Source organism: Stenella coeruleoalba, assembly GCF_951394435.1.
Source record: "Stenella coeruleoalba genome assembly, chromosome: 3".
Taxonomy (NCBI): domain Eukaryota; kingdom Metazoa; phylum Chordata; class Mammalia; order Artiodactyla; family Delphinidae; genus Stenella; species Stenella coeruleoalba.
In genome coordinates, this window is record NC_137148.1 from 148,043,725 (window position 1) to 148,068,492 (window position 24,768).

Sequence of the window (24,768 nt, forward strand, 5' to 3'; positions counted from 1 at the left end):
TGACACAGAAGTTGTATCAGAAGTATATTTGTGCCTCATTTTCCCTTTCCACTGGCACCCAGGTCTGTACTCTATTATCTTTCAGTGAATAAAGGCCTAGTTTTTGACTTCAGATTAATTTTCTACCAGAAGTGAAAAGATGGGTCCAAAAAATAGGTCCAGGTAGCATGTAGTGAGTAGTAGGAAAGTTGTTCAGGGTATTGTAGTTCAGAGGACAGAGCCATTCCTCTTGCCTGCAGTGGTAGGGAAAGTCTTCTTGAGTCTTCTGTAATGTTATTTATCAAACTAACTGAAGACGTGGTTTCTGAAAAGGCAATCCTTATTTGTTGGACTTTTGGGTCCAACACAGGAATATATATGTCTGACAAATTTTCAGTCATAGTAGCATAAATGTCTTGGTTTGGGTAAAATTTCCAAATTCGTTGCTGACCATATACTGTACCCTAGCCCTGATTTTTGTGTGCAGGTGAACTTGGACTCCAGTCCTGAGGTTTGAGATGCTTATTACTTCCATACAGATAATTAAGAATCCATCACACCAGGGCTAGAAACCTTAAGGTGGAGAAGGTTTGGGAAAAGGCTGGAGTTGTGCTCTATTACCCCCATTTCTTGCCATCACAAAGTGGGAAGGAGAGGAGGCCAGCCCTTCTAGCGTAGGTTGTTCACATGCTGAGACCTCTGAAAAAAGAAAAGGGACGAGGGGAGAGATGGATTTTTAGATATGGCTATATAAAATGTATCTCTTGTTAAATAAAATGATCTCACTTAAACTTCTTTTAAACCATCTATAGGAAAATATGCAGTAAAGAAGTCACGGAGAACGGATGTGGAAGACCTGACTCCAAATCCTAAAAAACTACTCCAGATAGGCAATGAACTACGGAAACTGAATAAGGTGATTAGTGATCTGACTCCAGTCAGTGAGCTTCCCTTAACAGCCCGGCCAAGGTCAAGGAAGGAAAAAAATAAGCTGGCTTCCAGGTAAATGGTAATGTTTACTCATGTGATTGAAGTCTAGGAGGTGAGGTTAGACTTCAGTGAGCTTTCATAGAGGAGATGGCCCTCGGCCCTTTTTTCAGAAATATACTTTTATAAATACTACAATGAGAGTATTATAATTTTTCCCTTGAAAGTAAATGATGGTATTTATGCTTCATGGAAGAAGTTTTTAAAGGGGAGAGGTGAATGAACTCAAGCGCCTTATAGTATAAAAAGGAAAAATTTTATCATAGCTCTTTATTTTTTGTTTGTTTTGCAGTAAGTCACGTTTTTTTATTGAGGTATAATTTACTTGATAAATTCTTCACTTTCAGTGTATCCTTCTGTGAGTTTTGACAAACATATCCAATTATGTAACCACAACCACAGTCAAGATATTGAACATTTTTATCACCTTAAAATATTTCCTTATGCCTCTTTGTAAAAGTGAACTCCCTCTCTCACCCCTAACTCCTCACAACCACCGATCTGTTTTCTGTTCCTACAGTTGCGCCTTTTCCAGAATATAGATGGAATCATATTATATGCAGCCTTTTGAGTCTGGCTTTGATATCGCACAGGACGAATTTGAGATTCATAATGTTGTTGTGTGGAGGAGTATTGATAGTAGTAGTCCTTTGAAGTGATACACTGCAGTGTATCTGTTCACCGGTTGAGGGATAGTTGAGTGGTTTCTAATTTTGTGCAATTATGAATAAAGTCACCATAAACATTCATCTGCAGTTGTTTATGTGAACATAAGTTTGCATTTCTCTTGGGTAAATTCCCAGGAGTGTGTGTTTAACTGTATAAGAAACTGCCAGAGTAGCTATTTCCAAGGTAATGAAGTAAATTAAAACAATATTTACTGTTTTCCGAAGTAGTTGTATGTACTGTTTTACATCCCCTCCAGCAACATACGAGGGTTACACTTATTCACATCTTCTACACCACTTGGTATTGTCAGTGTTTGTTTGTTTATTTTGGCATACTAGCCATAGCTTTATTTTTGAATCTATGCTGAAACTTTAAAAAATCAGTTTGGATAAATGATGATATTGTATGTTTTGGGGTGATGATTGAGGCCCTCGATACAAACATCAGTAGGCAGCGATTTTTGGTTGCTATTAGAAAATGTCTGACAGCAGCAAAAAGAAGTATATTCTGAATGTTCCTTTTAAAAAAAAAAGTGAACTAAATTGCTCCTTCCTTTCACAGGGCTTGTCGGTTAAAGAAAAAAGCGCAGTATGAAGCTAATAAAGTGAAATTATGGGGCCTCAACACAGAATATGGTAAACCTACACTTTTAACAATTTGATTAACTTCCTTTTACCTTGCTGACCACTCTCTTTTTCTTTGGTTTTGTTATTTGCTTTCCCTGTATTCTGCCCAGCTTTAGGCCAGCCTCTTTTTTGTTCATCCATTCAGTAAGCTATATACTCACTCTTACTCATTCACGTCCTTCTCTTAGTATGTCCGTCTGTGGCGCGCCAAGCCAAATCTCACCTCTATCCTAAAGAGCTCACCTCTTGTGACCATGGGTAATCTCTGACTTCCATTTTACAGTTGTGTGCTGGGTTAGCCAATTTTATTAACTAATGTATACTTTAACCTTTGAGTGGATAGTTTAGAAACATGTTTTACAAATGTGATTGTTCATTAGAATCATTGGTGTGTACATGTTAAACTGTAGATTTCTAGGCTTCTCCCCAGATACTCTGAACTGTAATCTATGCAAGTAGAACCCAGGAATCCATATTTTTAACATTACCCCAGATTACCTTTTTTTTTTTTTAATTTAATTCATTTATTTTTGGCTACGTTTTGGGTCTTCATTGCTGCGCACGGGCTTTCTCTAGTTGCAGCGAGTGGGGGCCACTCTTTGCTGCAGTGTGTGGGCTTCTCATTGCGGTGGCTTCTTTTGTTGTGGAGCACAGGCTCTAGGTACGTGGGCTTCAGTAGTTGTAGCATGCAGGCACAGTAGTTGTGGCTCGCGAGCTCTAGCGCTCAGGCTCAGTAGTTGTGACGCATGGGGTTAGATGCTCCGCAGCATGTGGGATCTTCCCAGACCAGGGCTCGAACCTGTGTCCCCTGCATTGGCAGGCGGATTCTTAACCACTGCGCCACCAGGGAAGCCCCTACCCCAGATTACTCTTATGCAACCATCCTAGTACATATTTGGGAACCGTTGGTTTAGATCAGTGCTTCCCAATCTTTCACATCATGGCACATGCAGAAAACTATCATCCCTAAGGCATCCTGGAGTATAACAGAGTAGGCTGCTGATGGGAGGAGGCCCTTTTGGGCTGAGATGATCATTATCTCATACACCTGGAACCCTTCTACAACGAACTAGTGGGTTGGAAAGCTCTGCTTTTGATCTTCTGTAATAAGAACCACCCCTTCTTTTCCCCTTGCTCTGTTACTCTTCCTTAAGCCTGGTAGCATAAGAGCTCATATGTTCCTTTGCGTCTAAAATTGTCCTCTTCACTGTGTTGCTCTTGGGCTAAATTGTATCTGAAAGTGGAACAGTGGCTAAATGATCGATTATTATTTGTTTCCAGAGGTTTTCTTAAGTCCAGCATGATGTCTGGCACATAAGTGCTCAATAAATGTTGTGGAGTTTTTTCTTAATCCTTTATCTTGGTTATCTTGTTTCCATTTGTGAGGACAGAAAGAGGATTTCCAACTGTGATGTTTACAACTTGTGAAAGGAACTGATCGTTTTATTTATTAATGACCACACAGGAATTCTAATCAAGGTAAATGAATTAGGTAAAACAATAGTTGGTTTGTTGGAATGGAGATCTTCCCATTTTCCTATTTTTCGTTCTTGCTTATTGAAGCATTTTGACCTTGAGCTCTGTGAGTATATATATGATTGCAATGTCATGGACATTCATACTTCATTTTAGAACCCAGCTGACTCACACTGCAGGGAAGTGTGGTGAGCTCCTGGGAGCCTTCTGGTCTCTTTTTCTCTGGACACATGTAGGCATATATCTGTGTGTTACTCAGTTAATAAATTTATCCATAATGATGTACATCTGTGTGGCCATATGTTTTTGCATTTGTATATATGTACATGCATGCCCACGCACACATGCTTTCTGTCTGTGATGTAAATATATTCTGGGGTGTGGAACAATTGGGGAATTGGTAAGGGCCAGGAATATGTGTATTTCTGAATGTGTTGTTCTATCTCATTGAGTTTTTGATGGCCTTAAATGTTTCTTGTTTCCAAAGCTAGCTTAAAGCCTCTAGATATTTTCATGTAGGAAAGGCCTGTCTTTATTTTTTATTTATTTATTTTTTAATATCTTTATTGGAGTATAATTGATTCACAATGATGTGTCAGTTTCTGCTTTACAACAAAGTGAATCAGCTATACACATACACACATCCCCATATCTCCTTCTCCCTCTTGCGTCTCCCTCCCACCCTCCCTATCCCACTCCTCTAGGTGGTCACAAAGTACCTAGCTGATCTTCCTGTGCTATGTGGCTGCTTCCCACTAGCTAGCTATTTTACATTTGAAGGCCTGTCTTTAAAAGGTAGCATTTTCTTCTCAGTCAGCATGGAGGAAAAGGATCTTCTCATTCATTTATTTCTCGTCCACTTCTGTCTTACTAGCTTCTCTCCTCCAGTCTGGGGAAGAGCAGCTTCGACTATTGGTTTAGAAGACCTCAGAAGCAATGAGATACTCCTGTGTAGTTTGCCACATGTAGTCTGAAAGTTCTTCCCGGAGTTTCTGATACATCTCTCAAGGGAATGGTGCCCTTGATTCCTCTAAATATCTGGGAGTCACTCTGTTACTGCTTTGTGGAACACTTTTATCCGTTACTTATCTTTTTTTTTTTTGCGGTACGCGGGCCTCTCACTGCTGTGGCCTCCCCCGTTGCGGAGCACAGGCTCCAGACGCGCAGGCTCAGCGGCCATGGCTCATGGGCCCAGCTGCTCTGCTACATGTGGGATCTTCCCGAACTGGGGCATGAACTCGTGTCCCCTGCATCGGCAGGCGGACTCTCAACCACTGTGCCACCAGGGAAGCCCTGTTACCTATCTGTTGACCCAATGGTTTCTAGAATTTGTGATTTACAAATCGGTGACATCGGAAAAAGATTTTGGGACTTGGGAACCATAGTGTTGCCAGCTTTATATTTTGCCATGTGAAGCCATTAAAAGGAACATCATCTACAATTACTGTCATTTCATACAAGGTAGAATATTTTAGCATTAGAAAATTGAGACAGGCATAATTTCAGAGTAAAGTTAGCTTTATGAAAAAATGTACTCTGTTGTCCTTATCCTTTTAAATTTGTCATCAACTAGCACCGTTCCAAGGACTAGCTTCAGGGCCCAGGACTGTCCTACTCATCCCGTCCTATCCTGCCGAACCTCCTCCTCCTATTGATTCCTTCTACCAAAGCTCGCAAGAAGCTGCTCCGTGAGTCAAATGTAGATTTGTTGACTCAGAATGAAAAGTAAAGCTACTAAGAGGATTGGACGTTCATCCTGATTGACATATTTTATCCCTGAGCAAGCTACATGAGAAAATTAAAACTGGAAGATTCTTGGATGAACATGGAATCAAAACAGGAGGGATCTGTTAGAGATTTAAGGTTTGGCCTCACTTTCTGAGCCAGATGCCTCCGCTTCCTCACCCAGAAGTTTTTGATGTTGTTAGAACCCTTCACCTCTGCCCTCCCTCCCCCCAGGGCCTGGCATGGACACTGCCCAGGTTGAGAAGAGCTGTTCTGCTCTGTTTCAATTTTGATTTTACAGTGGGTTTTTTTTTTTTTTCTTTCTTTCTTTTTAAAAGTGACCTGGGGCTTCCCTGGTGGCACAGTGGTTGAGAGTCCGCCTGCCGATGCAGGGGACACGGGTTCGTGCCCCGTTCCGGGAGGATCCCACATGCCGCGGAGCGGCTGGGCCCGTGAGCCATGGCCGCTGGGCCTGCGCGTCCGGAGCCTGTGCTCCGCAACAGGAGAGGCCACAGCAGGGAGAGGCCCGCGTACCGCAAAAAAAAAAAAAAAAAAGTGACCTGATTTACTTTACCTGTTGAAGATGAGGGAACCTCATTTGCTTCTCATAAGTCCAGCCTGCATGTAAATGTCGTTATATTTGAGTAAATGGTGTTCTCTCTCAGTTATTCGAGAAGAAGCATAAATTTCTTGTTTCATGTGGTTTAGGGAGTCAGCTGTGCTTTCCTTGTTTACTGACACGTTTTATATATATTGTTCCTGCATGTAGTTTTAAACTGCCTCCCCACCCCCCCACCCCCAGTTATTTCTGACTTCTCGCTTCAATATTAGTCTAGATTGGTCTCTTCTAAGTATTACAAGGTTAGGAATAACACATCATTGATTTCAAAGCAGTGTCTGAAGTAGTAGAGATTTATTTCAGACCATAGGAATCCTGTGTGTTGAAATTGGTGATGTGTTCCCCCCTGCAACTTTATTGAGGTATAATTGAAGTACAATAACTCTACATATTTAAAGAGTATTATTTGGTTCATTTGGACATATGTATATACATGTGAAATCAATCAAGATAATGAACACTTTGATCACCTCCAAAAGTTTCATAGTGCCCCTTTGTAAGCTAACCCTCCCTCCATTCCTATGCCTTAGTAGCCCCGATCTGCTTTCTGTCACTGTAGATTAGTTTACATTTTCAGAATTTTATATTAATGGAATCCTACCATACATTCTCTTTTTTTGCCTGGCTCCTTTCACTCTGAATAATTATTTTAAAATTTCTCGGGCTTCCCTGGTGGCGCAGTGGTGGAGAGTCCGCCTGCCGATGCAGGGGACACGGGTTCGTGCCCTGGTCCGGGAGGATCCCACATGCCACGGAGCGGCTGGGCCCGCGAGCCATGGCCGCTGAGCCTGTGCGTCCGGAGCCTCTGCTCCGCAATGGGAGAGGCCACAACAGTGAGAGGCCCGTGTAACGCAAAAAAAAAAAAAAAAAAAAAAAATTTCTCCATGTCATCTATATCAATAGTTAAATCCTTTTCATTGCTGAGTAGTATTCCATTGTGTTAGATATATTACAGTTTCTTTATCCATTCACCTATTGATGGATACTTGGGTTGTTTGCTTTCGCTGTAACAGAGCTGCTGTGAATATTTCCGTACAAGTGTTTGGGTGGACATATATTTTAATCTCTCTTGGTTAAATACCTACGAGTAGCTGTATAGGAAACCGCCAAACTGTTTTCCAAGTAGCTGTACCATTTTACATTCTCAAAAACAGTGTATGAGGGTTCTAGTTGGTCCATATCGTTGCCAACGCTTGGCACGGTCAATCTTCTTACTTTTAATCAACCTAATGGGTGGTATGTGGCAGTATCTCGTTGTGGTCTTAATTTATATTGCTTTGATTAATGATGTTCAACATCTTTACTGTACTTACTGGCTATTCATATACTTTGTGTGTATATGTGAAGTATCTATTAAAATAGTTTGCCATTTAAAAATTTTGTCTTCTAAAAGTTCTTTATTCTAGATACAGGCTCTTTGTCTGATATATGTATTGAAAATATTTTATACTAGTCTTTGAATTTCCTTTTTGTTTTCTCACTGACATCTTCCAAAGAGCAAAAATGTTCAATTTTGATGAAGTCCAATTTGTCAGTCTTTCCTTTTATATTTTACATTTTTTGTGTGTTCTAATTAGAAACTTTGCCGACTCCAAAAATTGTATTTTCTTGTATATTTTCTCCTAGGATTTATGTAGTTTTAGGTTTTACAGTTAAGTTTATGAGATCTTTTCAGGTTAATTCTTATGTATGGTGTAGGCTAAGAGTTGATTTCCTTTCCCCATATGAATATCCAGTTGATCAAGCACCAGTCATTGAAAGAACTTTCCTTTCCCCATTTAATTGTTTTTGCACCTTTATCAGATCAGTTGATCCTATACGTATGGGTCTACTTCTGGACTCTGTATTCTGTTCCATTGATCTATTTGACTATCTTTATGTGAATATATAGTGTCTTACTGTAGATAGTAGATTGTGAAAGTCAGGCAGTGTTAGTCCTTGTTAGTCTTCTAATTTTGTTCTTTCAAAGTTGTTTTGGCTATTCTAGGTCCTTTGCATGACCATATAAATTTTGGAATCAGTTTATCACTTTTTACAAAAAAAGTTTCTTGAAATTTTGATTGGAATTGCTTTAAATCTGTAGATCAATTTGGAGAGAATTATCATCTTAACAAAATGGAGGCTTCCTATCCATGAACTTGGTTTCTCTTTCCATCTAGTTAGGTCTTCTTTAATTTCTCTCTGACTTGTTTTATAGTTTTCAATGTAGAGTGCTTGACCATCTTTTGTTAGATTTATTCCTAAGTATTTTATGTTTTTTGGTGCTGTTGTAAATGGACTCATTTTTGAAATTTCAAATTCTTTCTTGGTAGTATATAAAATGAATTTTTGTGTATTACTCTTATACCTTATTTTCTTGCTAAATTTATTAGTTCCAGTAGTAGATATTCCAGTAGATGCCCTGGAATTTTCTATTTAAGCAGTCATCATCTGCAAATAGAAATGGCTTTATTTATTCCCTTCTGATCTTTATGCCTTTTAACTCTTTTTCTTGCCTTGTTGCAATGTCTGAGACATTTGAATAGAAGTGGTGACTGCCTTGTTTGCAGGGGAAACTTTGACCTTTAAGTTGATATTGGCTGTAGGTTTTTTTGTAGATGAGATGCTCTCTATTATTTTGAGTAAGTTTCCTTCTTTTCCTAGTTTCATTTATCATGAATAGATACTGAATACTGTCATTTTCTTTCCTTTTTTTTTTTTTGCATTTATTGGAACAATCACATTGTTTTCCTTTATTCTGGTAATGTATCACATATTCCCCTGTTAATATGGTGAATTATATTAACTAACTTTTTATTAAACCAACCTTGCATTCTTGGAATAAACTCTATTTGGTTATGATGTATTTTCCTTTTTATATTAGAGTCTATTGAAAATATTTTGTAAGATTCTATTCCGATATTTTAAGTTGGATTCTGTTGTTAATATTTTGTCAAGGATTTTTATATCTATATTCAAGAGGGTTATTAGTCTGTGATTTTCTTTTTTTGTAATATCTTTGTCAGGTTTTGGTATTTGAAGATACTGGGCTTAGAGAATGAATTCAGCCATGATCTTTCTTCCTTTTTTTTTGAAAGTTTGATGAAATTAATTTTATTTCTTCATTGTGCATTTGATAGAATTTTCCATTAAAGCCCTCTGCATTTTCTTTGGGGAATACTTTTTGATGAATTCAATTCCTTTATTAGAAATGAGCTGTTCAGATTTTCCATTTCTTCTTGTGAAGTGGCATTTTCAATAAATTTGTCCATTTCATCCAAGTTTTTGAATTTGTTAGCATAGCATTTTCTTATTATCCTTTTAATGGCTGTATTCTGAAGTGATAACCCGTTTTCCATTCTAGGTAGAGGTGATCAAGCCGTCTAGCTGGAGATGGGGATGAGGGTGGGAGTGGGTATCAATTTTGTTGATATTTTCAAAGAATCAGCTTTTGGCTTTGTTAACTTTCTCTGTTGTGTGTTTGTGTTCTGTTTTATTGATTTCTGCTCTTATATTTATTATTTCCCTCCTTATTTACTTTTGGTTAACTTTGCTCTTTTTTTTTTTTAAAGCTTCTTAAGGTGGGGAAATTTGTTGTTGTTTTTTTAATTTATTTATTTTATTTTTGGCTGCGTTGCGTCTTTGTTGCTGTGCGCGGGCTTTCTCTAGTTGCCGTGGGGGGGGCTACACTTCGTTGCGGTGCGCGGGCTTTTCATTGCGGTGGCTTCTCTTGTTGTGGAGCGCGGGCTCTAGGCACGCAGGCTCTAGAGCGCAGGCTCAGTAGTTGTGGCGCACGGGCTTAGTTGCTCCGCGGCATGTGGGATCTTCTCGGAACAGGGCTCGAACCCGTGTCCCCTGCATTGGCAGGAGGATTCTTAACCACTGAGGCACTGGGGAAGCCCGGGAAATTTGTTTTTAAAGCTTTGTCTTTGAAGGGCTTTGTTCGATTTATTTAATAAACATTTACTAAGACCCTATGAGTCAATATACCAGGCACTGTCATAGCTGTGAAGACAAGTAGGGCAAATTGCTTACAGGATAGTGGACATTGATACATGTCTACAGTCTGTTATCAAAAGTGGCATATCGTTTGATTATTAGTCTCTTTGGATAAGAAAGCTTACAACCATCACTGCTTAATGTTTTCTTATATGTTCTTCATTTTTAATTGAGTATCTGTTATTACATAATTAAAAGTAAATTCTTCCATGTTAATGACATGCTCCAACTGTCCTGTTCTGTCTTACAGATAATTTATTGTTTGTAATCAACTCCATCAAGCAAGAGATTGTAAACCGAGTACAGAATCCAAGAGAGGAGAGAGGACCCAACATGGGACAGAAGCTTGAAATCCTCATTAAAGATACTCTTGGTAAGAAGAACACTGGATAAACTAATAACCATTAATAACGTATAGTGTAAGGTATATGATTCAAGGGAATATTCAAAATTCTTTTAAGGAAAAACTCAAGTGGTCTCATTGTAGTTACCTCCCTTTATGAGAAGATTTGTTTTTTGAGAGTTAGCATTCATAAACATGTTCTGCTGGTTACCACGATTGATTGATTGATTGATTGATAGACAAGAAGTGATTTATTAGGACGCTTACTAGGCTTACAGGTGGGCAGGTGAGCGTTGTGCTGCCCCACAATTTATTATTTAGACTTCGTCACTGAACTGTTTTAACGCTTAGGAAAGATAAACTTCTAGCAACTTTAACCTTCTGTGGGGAAAATAAAGATCCCTGACCTTGTCAAGCCTGCAGTATATACTTCAATAGAGGTTCTTACCTATTTGTTTTACTCTTTCACAGGATTCTAACAGACTTGATTATCTGGTTTTCCATCCCTGAACAGTTTATACCACATGGGGAGGAACAGAGAGGCAGGCATCCAGAAGTCAGGCAGAGTGATACTGACAGGGAGGGTAGAGGTAGCTAATGTAGACAAAGACATGCAAACCCTAGAGGCCCCAGGAGCTTGGCTGCCATAGGAGCAAATCACCCTATGATCAGTAGCATCCCAAGGGCATTACAGCATAACACAAGCCATGAAGACCCTGAAGCATCATAAAATTGTTTCAGCTATATTATATGTTCTTTGTTTAACAGTTTTTATTCTAGGACTGTCTCTTAAAAACTGGTTCTTACACAGTTGTTGTGTAGAGTAGTAAATTTCACTTACCTGAGAATTTTCTTCCCCAGGATGCTGACTGTATATTGAATCACATCACTTAAAAGAATTACAGCTTACTTTTCAATCATTAATTAGTTATTTACCTGAATTTTAGAGTGCCAAACACTATAATTAAAAAAATTTTTTTAATTGTAAATATCTTAGAATTTGTTAAGACAATTTTTCTGACTTCCAGTTATTATAAATTCATTCATTCCACAAAATTTTTTCAATGCCTACTATGTTGCCAGGTGTTGGGGGATCCACAGGGGTTAAGTAGAGACTTGGTTGCTACTCTTCTTAGATGCTTGTAGTCTAAAAATGGAAGGCAAGGAATAGAAAACCAAAAATAATAATAATAACATTGTGGTAACTGCTATGAAGAAATCAAGATGCTTAGATGCAGTGGAGTGAGCAAGAATATTTTATTTCCACTTATACAGAAATGCTTCTGTATACCAAATCTGCTACCCAAATCATTGCATTTTCTTTAATTGAAAATAAATACACATTTAATGCTTCCATGCACTTAGTAAGTTTCTTATGGTTTTTGAAATGTCATTAATTTCTCTTGTCAGTGTTGTGTTCATACTGAACGTAAAATATACTAGTGTTTCTGTAGGGCAATTTGGAATCATTAGTAAAATTAGCAAGGCATATAGATTTAAACCCAACGATTTCATGAAATTTGACAACTTTCATGTTTAAAGGCCAAAGGAGAAGATCTAAAAGAGAGATTAAGAGATGAGAAAAAAGAATTCCTTAGTCTAGGAAGGGATAAACAGCTAACATTTATATAGTACTTATTATGATCCAGGATCTGTCTACTCAGATTTAGTGATTTACTTCCACAGTTCTGTGAAGAAGGTATTATTATCCTGGTTTTACAGATGAGGAATTGGAAGCCCAACAAGGCATTAGGTAACTTGCCACAAGTCCTACAGCCAACAAGTGGCAGGACTAGGAGCTAGAAGTAAGTGCTCCTAGTTGCAAGTGCTTGCACTGTACCCATGGATCATCACTTGGCCCTGTCATCTGACACTCATCTCTAGATAGTTTCTGAACTGTATAGTTCCCAAGTGGCCCACTAATTGCCTCATCCAGTAGACTTACTTGAGAATTTATTTTTCTTGACATTCTGTGTAACATTTGATTCTTTTGAGCATTTATCTTCATTCTTAAAACATTTTCTTTATCTTAAGATACTTAAGGTTCTGCATGCCTTGTTTCCTATCTTTTTACACACAAAATGCTAGTGGTTTCTCTGTGGCTCTAGCAATACCCACTGGTCATGTGCAGAAATTAAGATACGTTTCCAAAAAACAAAAGCTCATTTAGCATAATGGTTAAAATCAGAGTATTTGAAATCAGTTCTAGATTCAAGTCCTGGCCCTGCCACTTACTACCTGAGGACCCTAGGGAAGTAACTTCACTTCCCTCAACCTAATTTTATTCATCTATAATGTAAAGTGTGGACAGTTGTGTGGATTAAATGGAAAGAGTGCATGTAAAGCACTTAGCATACTGCTGAACACAAATTCTCAATACTTAGTAAGTATTAGTTGTTGATGTTACCATATTACATCGTAAACATTTTTTAATTAATTAATTAATTTATTTATTTTTGGCTGTGTTGGGTCTTCGTTTCTGTGCGAGGGCTCTCTCTAGTTGTGGCAAACGGGAGCCACTCTTCATCGCGGTGCACGGGCCTCTCACTATCGCGGCCTCTCTTGTTGCGGAGCACAGGCTCCAGACACGCAGGCTCAGTAGTTGTGGTGCACGGGCCTAGTTGCTCCGCGGCATGTGGGATCTTCCCAAACCAGGGCTCGAACCCGTGTCCCCTGCATTGGCAGGCAGACTCTCAACCACCGTGCCACCAGGAAAGCCCACATCGTAAACATTTGAATTTTTTTCCTTAAAAGAATTTTATTTCTACATTGTCTTCCTGTGTTAGGTAGAGAGAGAAATTTAATGTTATAAGAAAAAATTCTTCCTGCCTTTTTATTTTTTAACTTAAAGGTCTTATATATTGATAAGTTTGTGTTTTCCCTTTGTACCTGATTGTCAGTTTTACCAGATACAATCCTTGACTCACATTTTCCTGCCTTGAGTATTTTAAATATGTTTCTCCATTTTTATTCTGGAATAAAGTGTTGCTGTTGCAAAGCTAATAATTGCCTAATTTTTTTCCCTTATGCCGTTTGCTATTTTTGCCCAGATGTCAACAGGATTTTTTCCTTTTTCTTTAAATCCTAGTAATTTTACTAGACCATGTCTTGGAGTTGGTCATTTTAGGTTGATATTCTCATATACACTCTGTGCTCTTTCAGTAAGTAGCTTCAGATCTTTTAAATTTTATTTATTTATTTATTTTTAAAATTTCTTTATTTAATTGATTTATTTTTGGCTGCGTTGGATCTTTGCTGCTGTGCGCTGGCTTTCTCTAGTTGCAGTGGGCGGGGGCTACTCTTTGCTGCGGTGTGTGGGCTTCTCATTGCGGTGGCTTCTCTTGTTGCAGAGCACAGGCTCTAGGCGCCTGGGCTTCAGGAGTTGTGGCTTGCGGGCTCTGGAGTGCAGGCTCAGTAGTTGTGGCGCACGGGCTTAGTTGGTCCGCGGCATGTGGAATCTTCCCGGACTGGAGCTCGAACCCGTGTCCCCTGCATTGGCAGGCAGATTCTTAACCACTGTGCCACCAGGAAAGCCCATATGTTTTTAATATTTGATTTGTTCCCTTGCTTTGGTTTTCTTCTTTGGGGACTCTTACTATTTGTGGGTTGGATCTTCTTTGCCTGTCTTCAGTATTTTCTGAAGTATATTCACTTCTTCTCAAATTTAAAAAAAAATCTCTTAATTTCTTATTTTAAAATTCTTCCCCTTTTCACTGCTGTTTCTCTTAAATGCGTTATCTGTTGTGTTTATTTGCGGCTCTTATATCCTTTTAGATTTGTTTTAATTTCAGGAGTTCATGTTTTCATTTTTTTCTCTTTTTTTTTGAGGTGTGATTGACATAACATTATATTAATTTCAGGTGTATAATGTACTGATTTGATACTGGTATATATTGCAAAATGATCACCACAGTAAGTCCAGTTAGCATCCGTCAATATACATAGTTATAAAATATTTTTTTCTTGTGCTGAGACCTTTTAAGATCCTCTCTCCTACCTACTTTCAAATATGCAGTATGGTACTATTAACTACAGTCACCATGCTATACGTTACATCCCCCTCATTATGGATTATAGTCTTTATCATCAAGAAGCACACATCTTTTGTCTTGTTTACAGCTTTTTCCCTGAATTCAATCTTGTCTGATCTTACAATCATGAATGTAGCTTTCTTATTATTTATCTTTGCTTGGTAGCCTTCCCTTTTATTTTCAGTCTTTCTGAATTACTTTATATGATACACATCTCTTTTTAAAAGATCTTAATTAGATTAAAATTTACACTTAATTTCAATTTGCATACCATAAAATTCCCTTCTAGATTTTTATATATAACTTGTAGTTTGATTTTCTTTATTAGTCAGTCTAGGAGTTTTTCTTTAATGGATGAGTTTAGCTCATTTTTATTTTATTTTTTTTTTTGGCTGCTTTGGGTCTTCATTGCTGTGTGCAGGCTTTCTCCATTTGCGGTGGCTTCTCTTGCTGCAGAGCACGGGCTCTAGGCTCACGGGCTTCAGTAGTTATGGTGCACAGGCTCAGTAGTTGTGGCTCGCAGGCTCTAGAGTTCAGGCTCAGTAGTTGTGGTGCACAGGCTCTAGGGCACGTGGGCTTCAGTAGTTGTGGCTCGTGGGCTTGGTAGGTGTGGCTGGCGGGCTCTAGAGCGCAGGCTCAGTAGTTGTGGTGCACGGGCTTAGCTGCTCTGCGGCATGTGGGATCTTCCGGGACTAGGGATTGAATCCGTGTCCCCCGCACTGGCAGGCAGATTCTTTTTTTTTTTTTTTTAAATGTATTTATTTATTTATTTTTGGCTGTGCTGGGTCTTCGTTGCTGCGCATGGGCTTTCTCTAGTTGCAGTGAGTGGGGGCTACTCTTCGTTGCCGTGTGCGTGCTTCTCATTGTGGTGACTTCTTTTGCTGCGGAGCACAGGCTGTAGGCTCATGGGCTTCAGTAGTTATGGCTTGTGGGCTCTGGAGTGCAGGCTCAGTAGTTGTGGTGCACGGGCTTAGTTGCTCCGCAGCATGTGGGATCTTCCCAGACCAGGGCTTGAACCCATGTCCCCTGCATTGTCAGGCGGATTCTCAACCACTGCGCCACCAGGGAAGCCCGGCAGGTGGCTTTTTAACCACCGTGCCACCAGGGAAGTCCCAGCTCATTTTTATTTATTGATGTATGTTTGGTTTTATTTCTGTTATCAAAAGAGCTGTTAGGGCCTTCCCTAGTGGTGCAGTGGTTGAGAGTCTGCCTGCCGATGCAGGGGACACGGGTTCGTGCCCCGGTCCGGGAAGATCTCACATGCTGCGGAGCAGCTAGGCCCGTGAGCCATGGCCGCTGAGCCTGCGCGTCTGGAGCCTGTGCTCCGCAATGGGAGAGGCCCTCGTACCGCAAGGAAAAAAAAAAAAAAAAAGCTGTTAAGATTTGTTCATATGGCTTTCTTGCCTTTTTATGTCCTTCACTCTATGATCCATTATTATTATAGTTTCATTTTGTATGTGTCCTCTGATTATTTTCAAGCTCTACATTTTTGTCTTGCAGGTTCACTTTTTAGCTAATAACATGTATACTTAATTTTTTTCTCAACTTTTCATTTAAGATATCAATCCTACAAGAAAAGTAGAAAGAAACAGTCCAGTGAACACCTGCCTGTCATTCCGCTAGATTCACCAGCTGTTAATATTTTGCTGCATTTGCTTTATTTCTGCCTCTGTGTACATTTTTTCCCTATATATTTGAAGGTAACTTATAAACATATGATTCTTCATCCATAACTACTACTTCAGCATGTATTTCTCAAGAACAAGGACACTTTCTTACTTAGACACAATACTGCTATAACTTACGTTGATGTGACATCTATATGGAGTCCATATTTAAATTTCCCCAGTTGTCTCAGTAATGTCCATTATAACCTTTTTGTTTGTTTTTGATCCATTTAAGGATCATGAGTTGCATTTAGTTGTGTCTTTTTTTTTTTTTTTTTTTGTATCCTTTAATCTAGATCAGTCTCCCAGGCTTTTTTCTTCCATAAAAAATCCAGGTAGTTGATCTTGTAAAATGTCCCAATATTTGAATTCATCTGTTTGCCCATGATTAGTTACAGTTAAATTTTCTTGGCAAGGATTCATTGTAGCTTATATATCCTTCTCATTATGTCAATCAAGAAACAGTATCAGTTTGTCCCATTATTGGTCAGGCTGATTTTGATCACATGGTTAAGGTGGTGTCAATTCTCTGTTTTTTACAGTATCTTTTGACTTCTTATGAGCAATTACTGCATAGTATTTTTCTGCTTCCATCTCCTTTAATTGCTCAGCTTTGTATTACATTTAAAACACGTACACCTTTGTTACATAAAATCAATATATCAAATATCTTTGACCTCAGCTATAGAGGATGAGGAAGACGAAAAAATCAACATACCTGCAGTGTCTCCCACCTTTCCTTCTTCTCTTCCAAGTTTGCTTATTTATCCACTTTTCTTTAAAATGAAGAAAAAGGAACGTAAAATTGATCATCATTATAAAAATGAATGAAAACATCCTTCAGGTATATATTTTCAGTCACGTGGGTGAAGCCCATCTATGAGATGTAGTGAGGTTGGAGCAGTTGGTGGTTTGATCCTTCTAATCTTGTAGGCTCTAATTATGGTGGGTAGAATTATTTTCTGGGCTGCAGTAGCAAACGGCAGAACACTCATCTGGGACCAGTGTCTAGCTGAGAGTCACCCCTGACCCTCAGATTTTCCTACTCCTCACCTTCATATGTGTCTAAGTGTGCCTATTATTCTTTTCTTCAGGTCTCCCAGTTGCTGGGCAAACCTCAGAATTTGTTAACCAAGTGTTAGAGAAGACTGCGGAAGGCAATCCCACCGGAGGCCTTGTAGGACTAAGGATACCAACATCAAAAGTGTAATCAGCCTCATTGGACCACTGGTCAGAAATGTCTGTGTTTGTCACGTTATTCATTGTAAATTTTCATTCTGTTTTGCATGTCAGTTTAGCATTATGTAAACATTTACAATTAGGTTACATTGTTTTAAGAACTAAGTAGCATAAGTGAAGCATGATCCAAAATACTTGATTATTACATTTTCAGAGCATAAACCGTTGGTTAAAACTGCTACTGGCATCAGAATTGAAACTCATACATTTAAGTAGATGTTTAGATACAGATTACAAAATCTGTTAAAGCAAAACATTTTGGAAGAGTGAAGATAATAGTAAATGCCAAATATTGTGGCAGGTTTATGCTCTGAACCACAAAAAAATTGAGGAAGCATTTTTTTAAACAGTCAGTTTAGATTGTTTTTAGAATTATTGCTTTTTATTCTAATTTTCCACAACCATTAATCTCACTTGTACATGGCACAACCCAGCACTCATGCCCATGTGCCATATTAGATGTTCATTTTCCGAGCTCAATATGGTATATATAAATATATATATAAATATATATATAATGTCTGTGCAAGTAAGAAAAAAAAAGCATATTCTTTGTGCCTTGTATTTTGGGGAAACTATAAAACTGGTAATATTTTGTATGATGAAAACCCTAATGAGGAAAAACAAGATATATAGATGGAAAAATTATGGGGTTTAAATGTTTTTTTGTTCCAACTCTTTTTCAAATTTTTTGAATGTATATAGGACTATGTTGAAATGTAGATATATGCCACAGAGTCTGTGTATTGTATAAAAAACAAAACAAAAAAACAAACAAAAAAAAGATGGCTCTAGAAAACTCATATTTCGGTACTTGACCGGAAGAAGACAAATACTTGCACATTATTGCGATTGTTTTATTTTTTGTACCAAAGACAAATGCAACTGATATGGCATACTGCCAGTCTAAGTAAAGTTTTGCACAGCTTACATGATACTGTATGAATGTATGAAAAAAAAGGAGAAAAAAAAGAAAAACGAAAAGGTCAGGGTTAGGGATCTTACTGAACTGTGAATTTTATTTCTGTTTGGGTCCAATTATCTACAGAAGGAGCATCCACACATACAGATATTATTTTGCTGTTCCTCTAGTTCGCTTCCATAGTAGATAAGTTGGTGGCCATTTAGGTGTCTATAAGTCTTTTTATTTCTGCACTTATTGTAGGAAATTTTAATATATTTCATTTTAGTAAGCTATTGGTAAAATAGTTTTTGACCTTGAAAATTAAAAAGTTTATTTAGCTTATTGTAGTATACTTCCACCAAACAACCAAAATACAGATTATTTTTATTGTATTATGTATATATATATGTAAAGACAGAAAAAAGCTAAAAATATCTAATTCTTTAGTTGCCACTTTACCAATTGATGTATTATTGTGCATGTAATATTTTCAAAGATCAACACAAGCTTAAAACAAAAACAAAAAGATTTATAGATTTTTATATTTTTGTACAGGTATTTTCAAACTAGCTTCTTCAAACTTAACATGTGACTTATTCTTCTTCTATAGTTTCTAGAACTGAGAAATATTAACACATTTAGTTTTTAGGTGCTCTTTTTTGTTCACATAAAACAGCTTCATTAGTCAGTGTTTTAACTATGTTAAAGCTTTACCTCTTGATGAGAAATTTCTTATGTCAAGGCAACGTTATAAACCTTCCCTACAGATCTTTCCGTCCTGTCTCTCTTACTGTTTTATTTTCAGATCTTGTGTTTTGAACTCTGAAAACTGGTAGCTTAAAAATTATACCTTAAAAAAAAATCCTATTTAGCCAGAAAAAAAAAATACCAAAAATTTCCGACCTAGCTGCCGGGAAAGTATCTATTTCTCCAACTATTTCTCCATTACCCCTTGGAGAATTTATTTTTAATTATATTTTGTCTATACAGTGTGTTTCCTTTTCTGTTATTTTCTCCCTCCCCACCACGGTTTCCCATTTGTAAGTGATAGCACATGAAGCTATAGCTTATAAAGGTTTGCTTGATTCTAAAACACACAGTAACAAGTGAGCAATGTTGCTTTCATGCTTCTTTGACATTATGAAAAAGAAACTCCAAGAAGGATTGTCTTAACACCTTAGCTGAACTGTGATGCACAAGATTACCCTGTGTGCTTGGTGGAAATGTACCTGGTTAGTGCATTCACACTAAACAGATAAGCTTAGATCTAATGGTTTAATAGAATGTAAGTTTATTGTTTTAAAGTTTTTCATTTTTAGGTGGGAGAAGGCAAAGCACAGGTTTGTAACTTGGAGGTATATGAAGTTTTGACAGAATGTGTCTGGGAAATTGAAACATGTTCCAAAATATGGCAGTTTTGCAATCAGGTGAAAATCACTTCATGATAGAGATTCAGCTGATGAGGTTTATAAAATTGCCCCTTTCTAGCTGCTCTGTTAGGAATTCTGGTTTTTTATACCTTTTTCTTGTCTGCAAACCAGAATTTGATTTTTTGGTCTTGCATTTCAAAAAAAGACTTTGAATCTGTTTAGTAGATTCCATATCCTTGCATTTCAGTGTTTTATATGTACTACTTAAGTTAAATAGGTAAAAGCTTTTAAATAGTTGAGCTTTTTAATGTTGACACTTTATTTTGTACCTATTTATATATGTATGTATATCTTAGAAAAGCACTTTGTTAAAAAAAATTGCATTTTATATGATTCCTGCCATTTGCTGCTAAATCTGGGCTGGTCAGAATGCTGCAGCGATACTTGATCTAAATAAAAACCTGGCAGTAAAATGTAGAGTGAAAGTTAAATCCTCTTGCTGTTTTAACTTTATCATAAAGATGACATAGGCAAGCTGTGCAGCTTTACATTTTAACCAGGGGACTCTGTGGCATTTAAAACCGTCTAGAAATGGTTGTACTTTAATGCCAGTAATAATCTGCTTCCTCTATTGTCATTAAAATGTATACGTTTAGTGTATCACACAAACAAATCTTATAAGGGTAACGTAAAAACCCCAACAATTGTACGTGTTCTGTTTTTGAAAATTGTGGCATGTATTTTTGGGTGAAGATCATTAGAGAAGAGCTCTCTAAAGGTTTTCTGTGTTCATACATGGTATACAGATAGCTCATAATGAAGTCCAGAATTTTACTTTAAGTGAAGGCATTGTGAATTCACCTCAAATAAACCCATTGTTCCCAAAGCGATTATAAACTTTGACTCTAGTACTACTATGATTTAAAAAAACAAAAAACGTTCTTCCTCTTTTCAGATACACTGGATTCTTTATAGAGTTTGTCTCCATATGAAAGCATGCTGTCCAGTTGTTCTTGTTAAGATCTTGTCTGAGTTTTGAATTGGGTGCCACACTTTTTCAGTCAATATGATTGCTTGTTCTACTGTACCATGTACGATTCTTGTCCTCTCCTATATCCTTCATGACAGATTATGATGTGGCTTTATATTGTGCCTTACTTGTACATTTAAAACAAAACATCTCCATTCCCTTTCACTTCCTAAATCTTTCACTTTGACCTTTTTGGTAAGAGAATCAGAGCTATTATAAAAACATCATGAAGGATTTCAGATGGGTATGGTTTCAAATTCCCTCTCTTTATTGTTATTTTATATTTGTATGAAAGACCAGTTTTGAATGGTCTTTGAATATGAGGGGGAGAGATTAGCAGTAATTTCACTACATCCCTTTTTCCTAACTTTCATGAATTTGTCATACATCTTCTTTCTGATGCTTGACTTCATTTGCTCCTTAGCAGTAGTCTGCATTTAAAGAAAGGTATGCTCAGTTCATCAGCTTGAAATTGACTATTTTCATTTTTCCAGAATTTTTTAGGAGAAGAGTACTCGTTTTGTTTGTTTTATAAAACAGATGACAAGTCTCTTTAAAAGAAACAGAAGTACAGTACTTTTGAAATACAATGCTGTTAGTTTGGATTTCTTTTTTTATATATAATATTCATACAGTTATCTGATGTTTGCCTTCATTAATAAAGCTGTTAGTTTATTCACCAAAATGTCAAGAATGGATGTGCTTTTCTTTATTCCATACATTTCTAAATATTTTAGCTGCTAAGAGTTAGTTAACTTTCTAAGAAACGAAATCAAGTTGCCTTCAGCAGGAATTAACAAAAACTTATGTTCCCTTTCTTTATATAGTCTTCCTAAAATTCTGTTCAAGTATTTTCTAGTTAATTATGTAACAGAATGTTAGCATCTCTCCAAATCTTGAAACTTGAATTTTGAGAACGCATTGAATTATGCTTTCAGTGTTAAAGTTTCAAATTATCCTTCTAGTGAAGTCTATTGTGGAATACCATTTCCCATGGAACTAAGGCCATTTCCACAACTTTGCACAGAACTGCAGTCTTGTTCTTCCCTCGGATCATGACAAATAAGCCTCACACAGTGCCGTAATACTTGTGGATTCTTTTGTAATCTTTGTAATCTTAATAAGGGCATTATGAGAAGATGACTCCATGTTTTTTTAATATTTCAAACACATTGGGATGTAACCATGAATGTCAACTGTAGGAATGGTTGTTTCGTTTTAAGGAATAAGCATGTTGGGGGAAGATGATGAAAATGTACTACTGACAGTTTTACACTTCCATAGACAAGTGGGATTATGTGTTGAAGCATAATCCTCGTGCTTAGTAAACTGACTGAAATTGTAGAAATTACACCTAGGAACTGAATTATGCCAAATTGCCATTTTCCTTTAGAAAAGAGAGATTTGGGGGTAGTGGTGAGGGAATAGAACCTTAAAACTACTTCCAAATAGTATTTTGGAATTGATGACTTGGTGACTAGTGAGGAACATCAAAGTTGGGTATTTCAATGTGCCAAGTTCGGGTGAACTAAGTTTGCCTCTTTCATAACAATGTAAACACAATGGTGTAGTTAATTAAATTATGGGTGGATGTGAGCGGGACTGATTACTGTGTCTTGCCCTTCGCCCTTTGTTTTTTTCAGAACCAAATAACAGAAATGTATATGTGTGTACTGTATCTGCCTTTTCACCACATTTTTATGACACTGTATTCCACTGCCTGCTTTTTTTTTTTTAACCTTCTTTCCCTAGGATTTGTCCTATAACTTAGCATTTGTGGTTAACAGTGATACTAGGGCTGACTGCACATAAGACGTCACAAGAGAAGAGCGGAAGGGCAAGAATTCAAAGTGTTTGTTCATACAATGTGGCGACCTCTTTTGCATAGTTGCGTAGGATCCTGTTTGTAATGCTATCATAAATATTCTGTAGTTTTGTTCCCCACTCCCCTAACTGTAGCTATGAAACTTTTTATTGGATTCAGTCTTGTCTATTGTCTAGAAAGAATTTTATCTCGTTGACGCATGAGCTGTTTAAAAATTATTCTATTAAATGTTGGTTAATAGTTGTGCAGTTTTTCTTTTCAGAAGAAAAGGCAATTCAAACATTGCCTTTGTTTTCTGTCACTTTCCAACCCCTCAGCACTTCTAGTCAGATACAGATTCATCAGTGTATGCAACATCCTTTGTAATTTAAAATAAAAAAAGATGAAAAGAAAAGGTTTTGAATTGTTTGCCTCATGCTTTCGTCCTTCCTTTTTCTGTTGCTTTTCTGTTGCTTTCCAAGGTGATCATCCACCCTTCAGAATAACCCACTGCAACAAAATTCCAAACTGGAGACAGCAGTGAACTCTTGATCGCGCTGCGCCTCTCTTGGTGTAGTGTGCGAACAGCTAACTTTTTTTTTTTAACATTTTGGGCTGCTTTTTCAATACTTTAGTTAAATTTAACTATTACGTAGAATTATTCATTGACAAAAACATTTACATTCTTTATAGTTTAGAGCATAGTTTAGTTTATCCTTATTTCTCCTCCTTGATTCTTTGGCCAAGCGATTTCTCTGAGGGAAAGAAGGTATTTTGAGTCTCTCCTGACTTAAGCCTTTGTATGTGTTTGTGTGTTTCATAATTCTAAGTAGGTCCCCAAGCTAGGCTGGGCATATACATAGAACTGTTAAATCAGGGGACCCGAGTAAACACCACTGTAGCAGTGTGTTCCTTCGGCCAACAAACATTTGTTTAGCACTTTCTCTGCCAAGACTTGTGCTGCGTACTGGCCAGAAGGAGACTAAAGAGACCGCCACTAACGTTTAGTCTGCTAAGGGAGGCCACGTGTGAACAGGGCCACAAAACAACACAAGAGCTGTTAAACACACAAAGGGTTCTAGGTACATTACCGCAGAGGTATTTGCAAGGACACTGGTACCACATCAAGTGGGGTATGTTAAGAGAATTGACAGGCTGTGTGCATGACATCCCTGGTCCCTTGAAGAAGCCCTTTTTGCTTCATTTGAGTGACACTGAGGCTGTCAGGAAGCAAAGTGGGCCTAGCCTCTCATGGACTGGTTCTGCTTCAGGACTTGACCTCACAGGAGCCTCTGTCAGAGTCTGGGCACTTTAAGGAGCTGGGTGAGCCAGCCCTTCCAGTACAGCTCTTAGGAAACCAACCCTTCTGTTAGGTAGCACCCAGTGAGATGGGCTGTTCAGTTGTCTCTCGTTGCCCACATTGATTTCGGAACCAGGAGAGCACCTTAGAGAGAAAAACATTAGTTGGGAAATACTTTAATATCCCAGCTGAAAGGTTCAGAATAGGAAGAAGGCATTAGAAAGTCCTAGAAGGCTAGGGTGGCATTCATTAAGCCCCTGCTAGGTGCTTTCCTATGAGGGAACTCACCTGCTGCTCTCTGTGGCCCAGTAGGTGGGTGATCGTGTCCATTTTACAAAAGAGACTAGAACCAGATGCAGGGACTCACCCCAGACCCAGCTTAGGTGATACAGAACTCCAATTCAAATGGCAATCTGCTTGCAGCACTCAGAGACAATCCGTACCCCTCTGTAAGGGACCTGGCCAAGTCACTGGCAATATTTGGATGGATGTCTGTGTAGGAGGGAGATAATGGGCTTAGGGTCTGCAAACCAGAAAGAACTAAAGCCAGAACCTAGTAGATGCAGTAAACAAAAGCTAGTCTCAGGATCAGTAGGTAAAGGTGACGGAAGCAAAACAGCATTGGCAGTAGTAAGTGATGGGGAGTGCGGGTCACCAAATTGTATATCTATCCCTCAAAGATGGCCTCTAGCTGAAGGCCTTAGAATTGAGTCTTTTTTGTTAGAATGGAGTATGTTGGAGGGTGGAGAAAAGAGGAGCTATGTTTTCTCTAATTGCCTCATGGAAATGCAATTGGTGACTGTTGGTTGCAGAGGACTTTCCACCAAGTAGCATGATGGGAAAGGGGCTCAAGGTCACGTGGGCCTATCTACTGCGTGCAGAGTTTGGGTTTCTTCAGTGTCCTGAACAGGGAGCTTCTACTTGAGGATCCAAAACGTTTGACCTGAAGAATGTCAACCTCAGTTTCTTTAAAAGGTTTTAATCTTAAAATGTCTCCAGGAATGAACTTAAAAGAAAATGT

At 38.0% G+C, this 24,768-nt stretch overlaps 1 protein-coding gene across 4 annotated transcripts in view; it reads left to right on the plus strand.

The window, feature by feature from the left end:
- CREBRF (CREB3 regulatory factor) overlaps window positions 1-22,847 on the plus strand; it is a 59,712-nt gene extending 36,865 nt beyond the window's left edge. For all 4 annotated transcript variants that reach the window (XM_079915736.1, XM_079915733.1, XM_079915734.1 and 1 more), the window contains exons 6-9: window positions 792-981; window positions 2,197-2,270; window positions 10,310-10,432; window positions 17,195-22,847. In XM_079915736.1, the coding sequence (XP_079771862.1) occupies window positions 792-981; window positions 2,197-2,270; window positions 10,310-10,432; window positions 17,195-17,310 (503 nt within the window). In that variant the 3' untranslated portion in view covers window positions 17,311-22,847. The remainder of the gene's footprint in view (window positions 1-791; window positions 982-2,196; window positions 2,271-10,309; window positions 10,433-17,194) is intronic.
- Window positions 22,848-24,768: the final 1,921 nt, after the last annotated feature.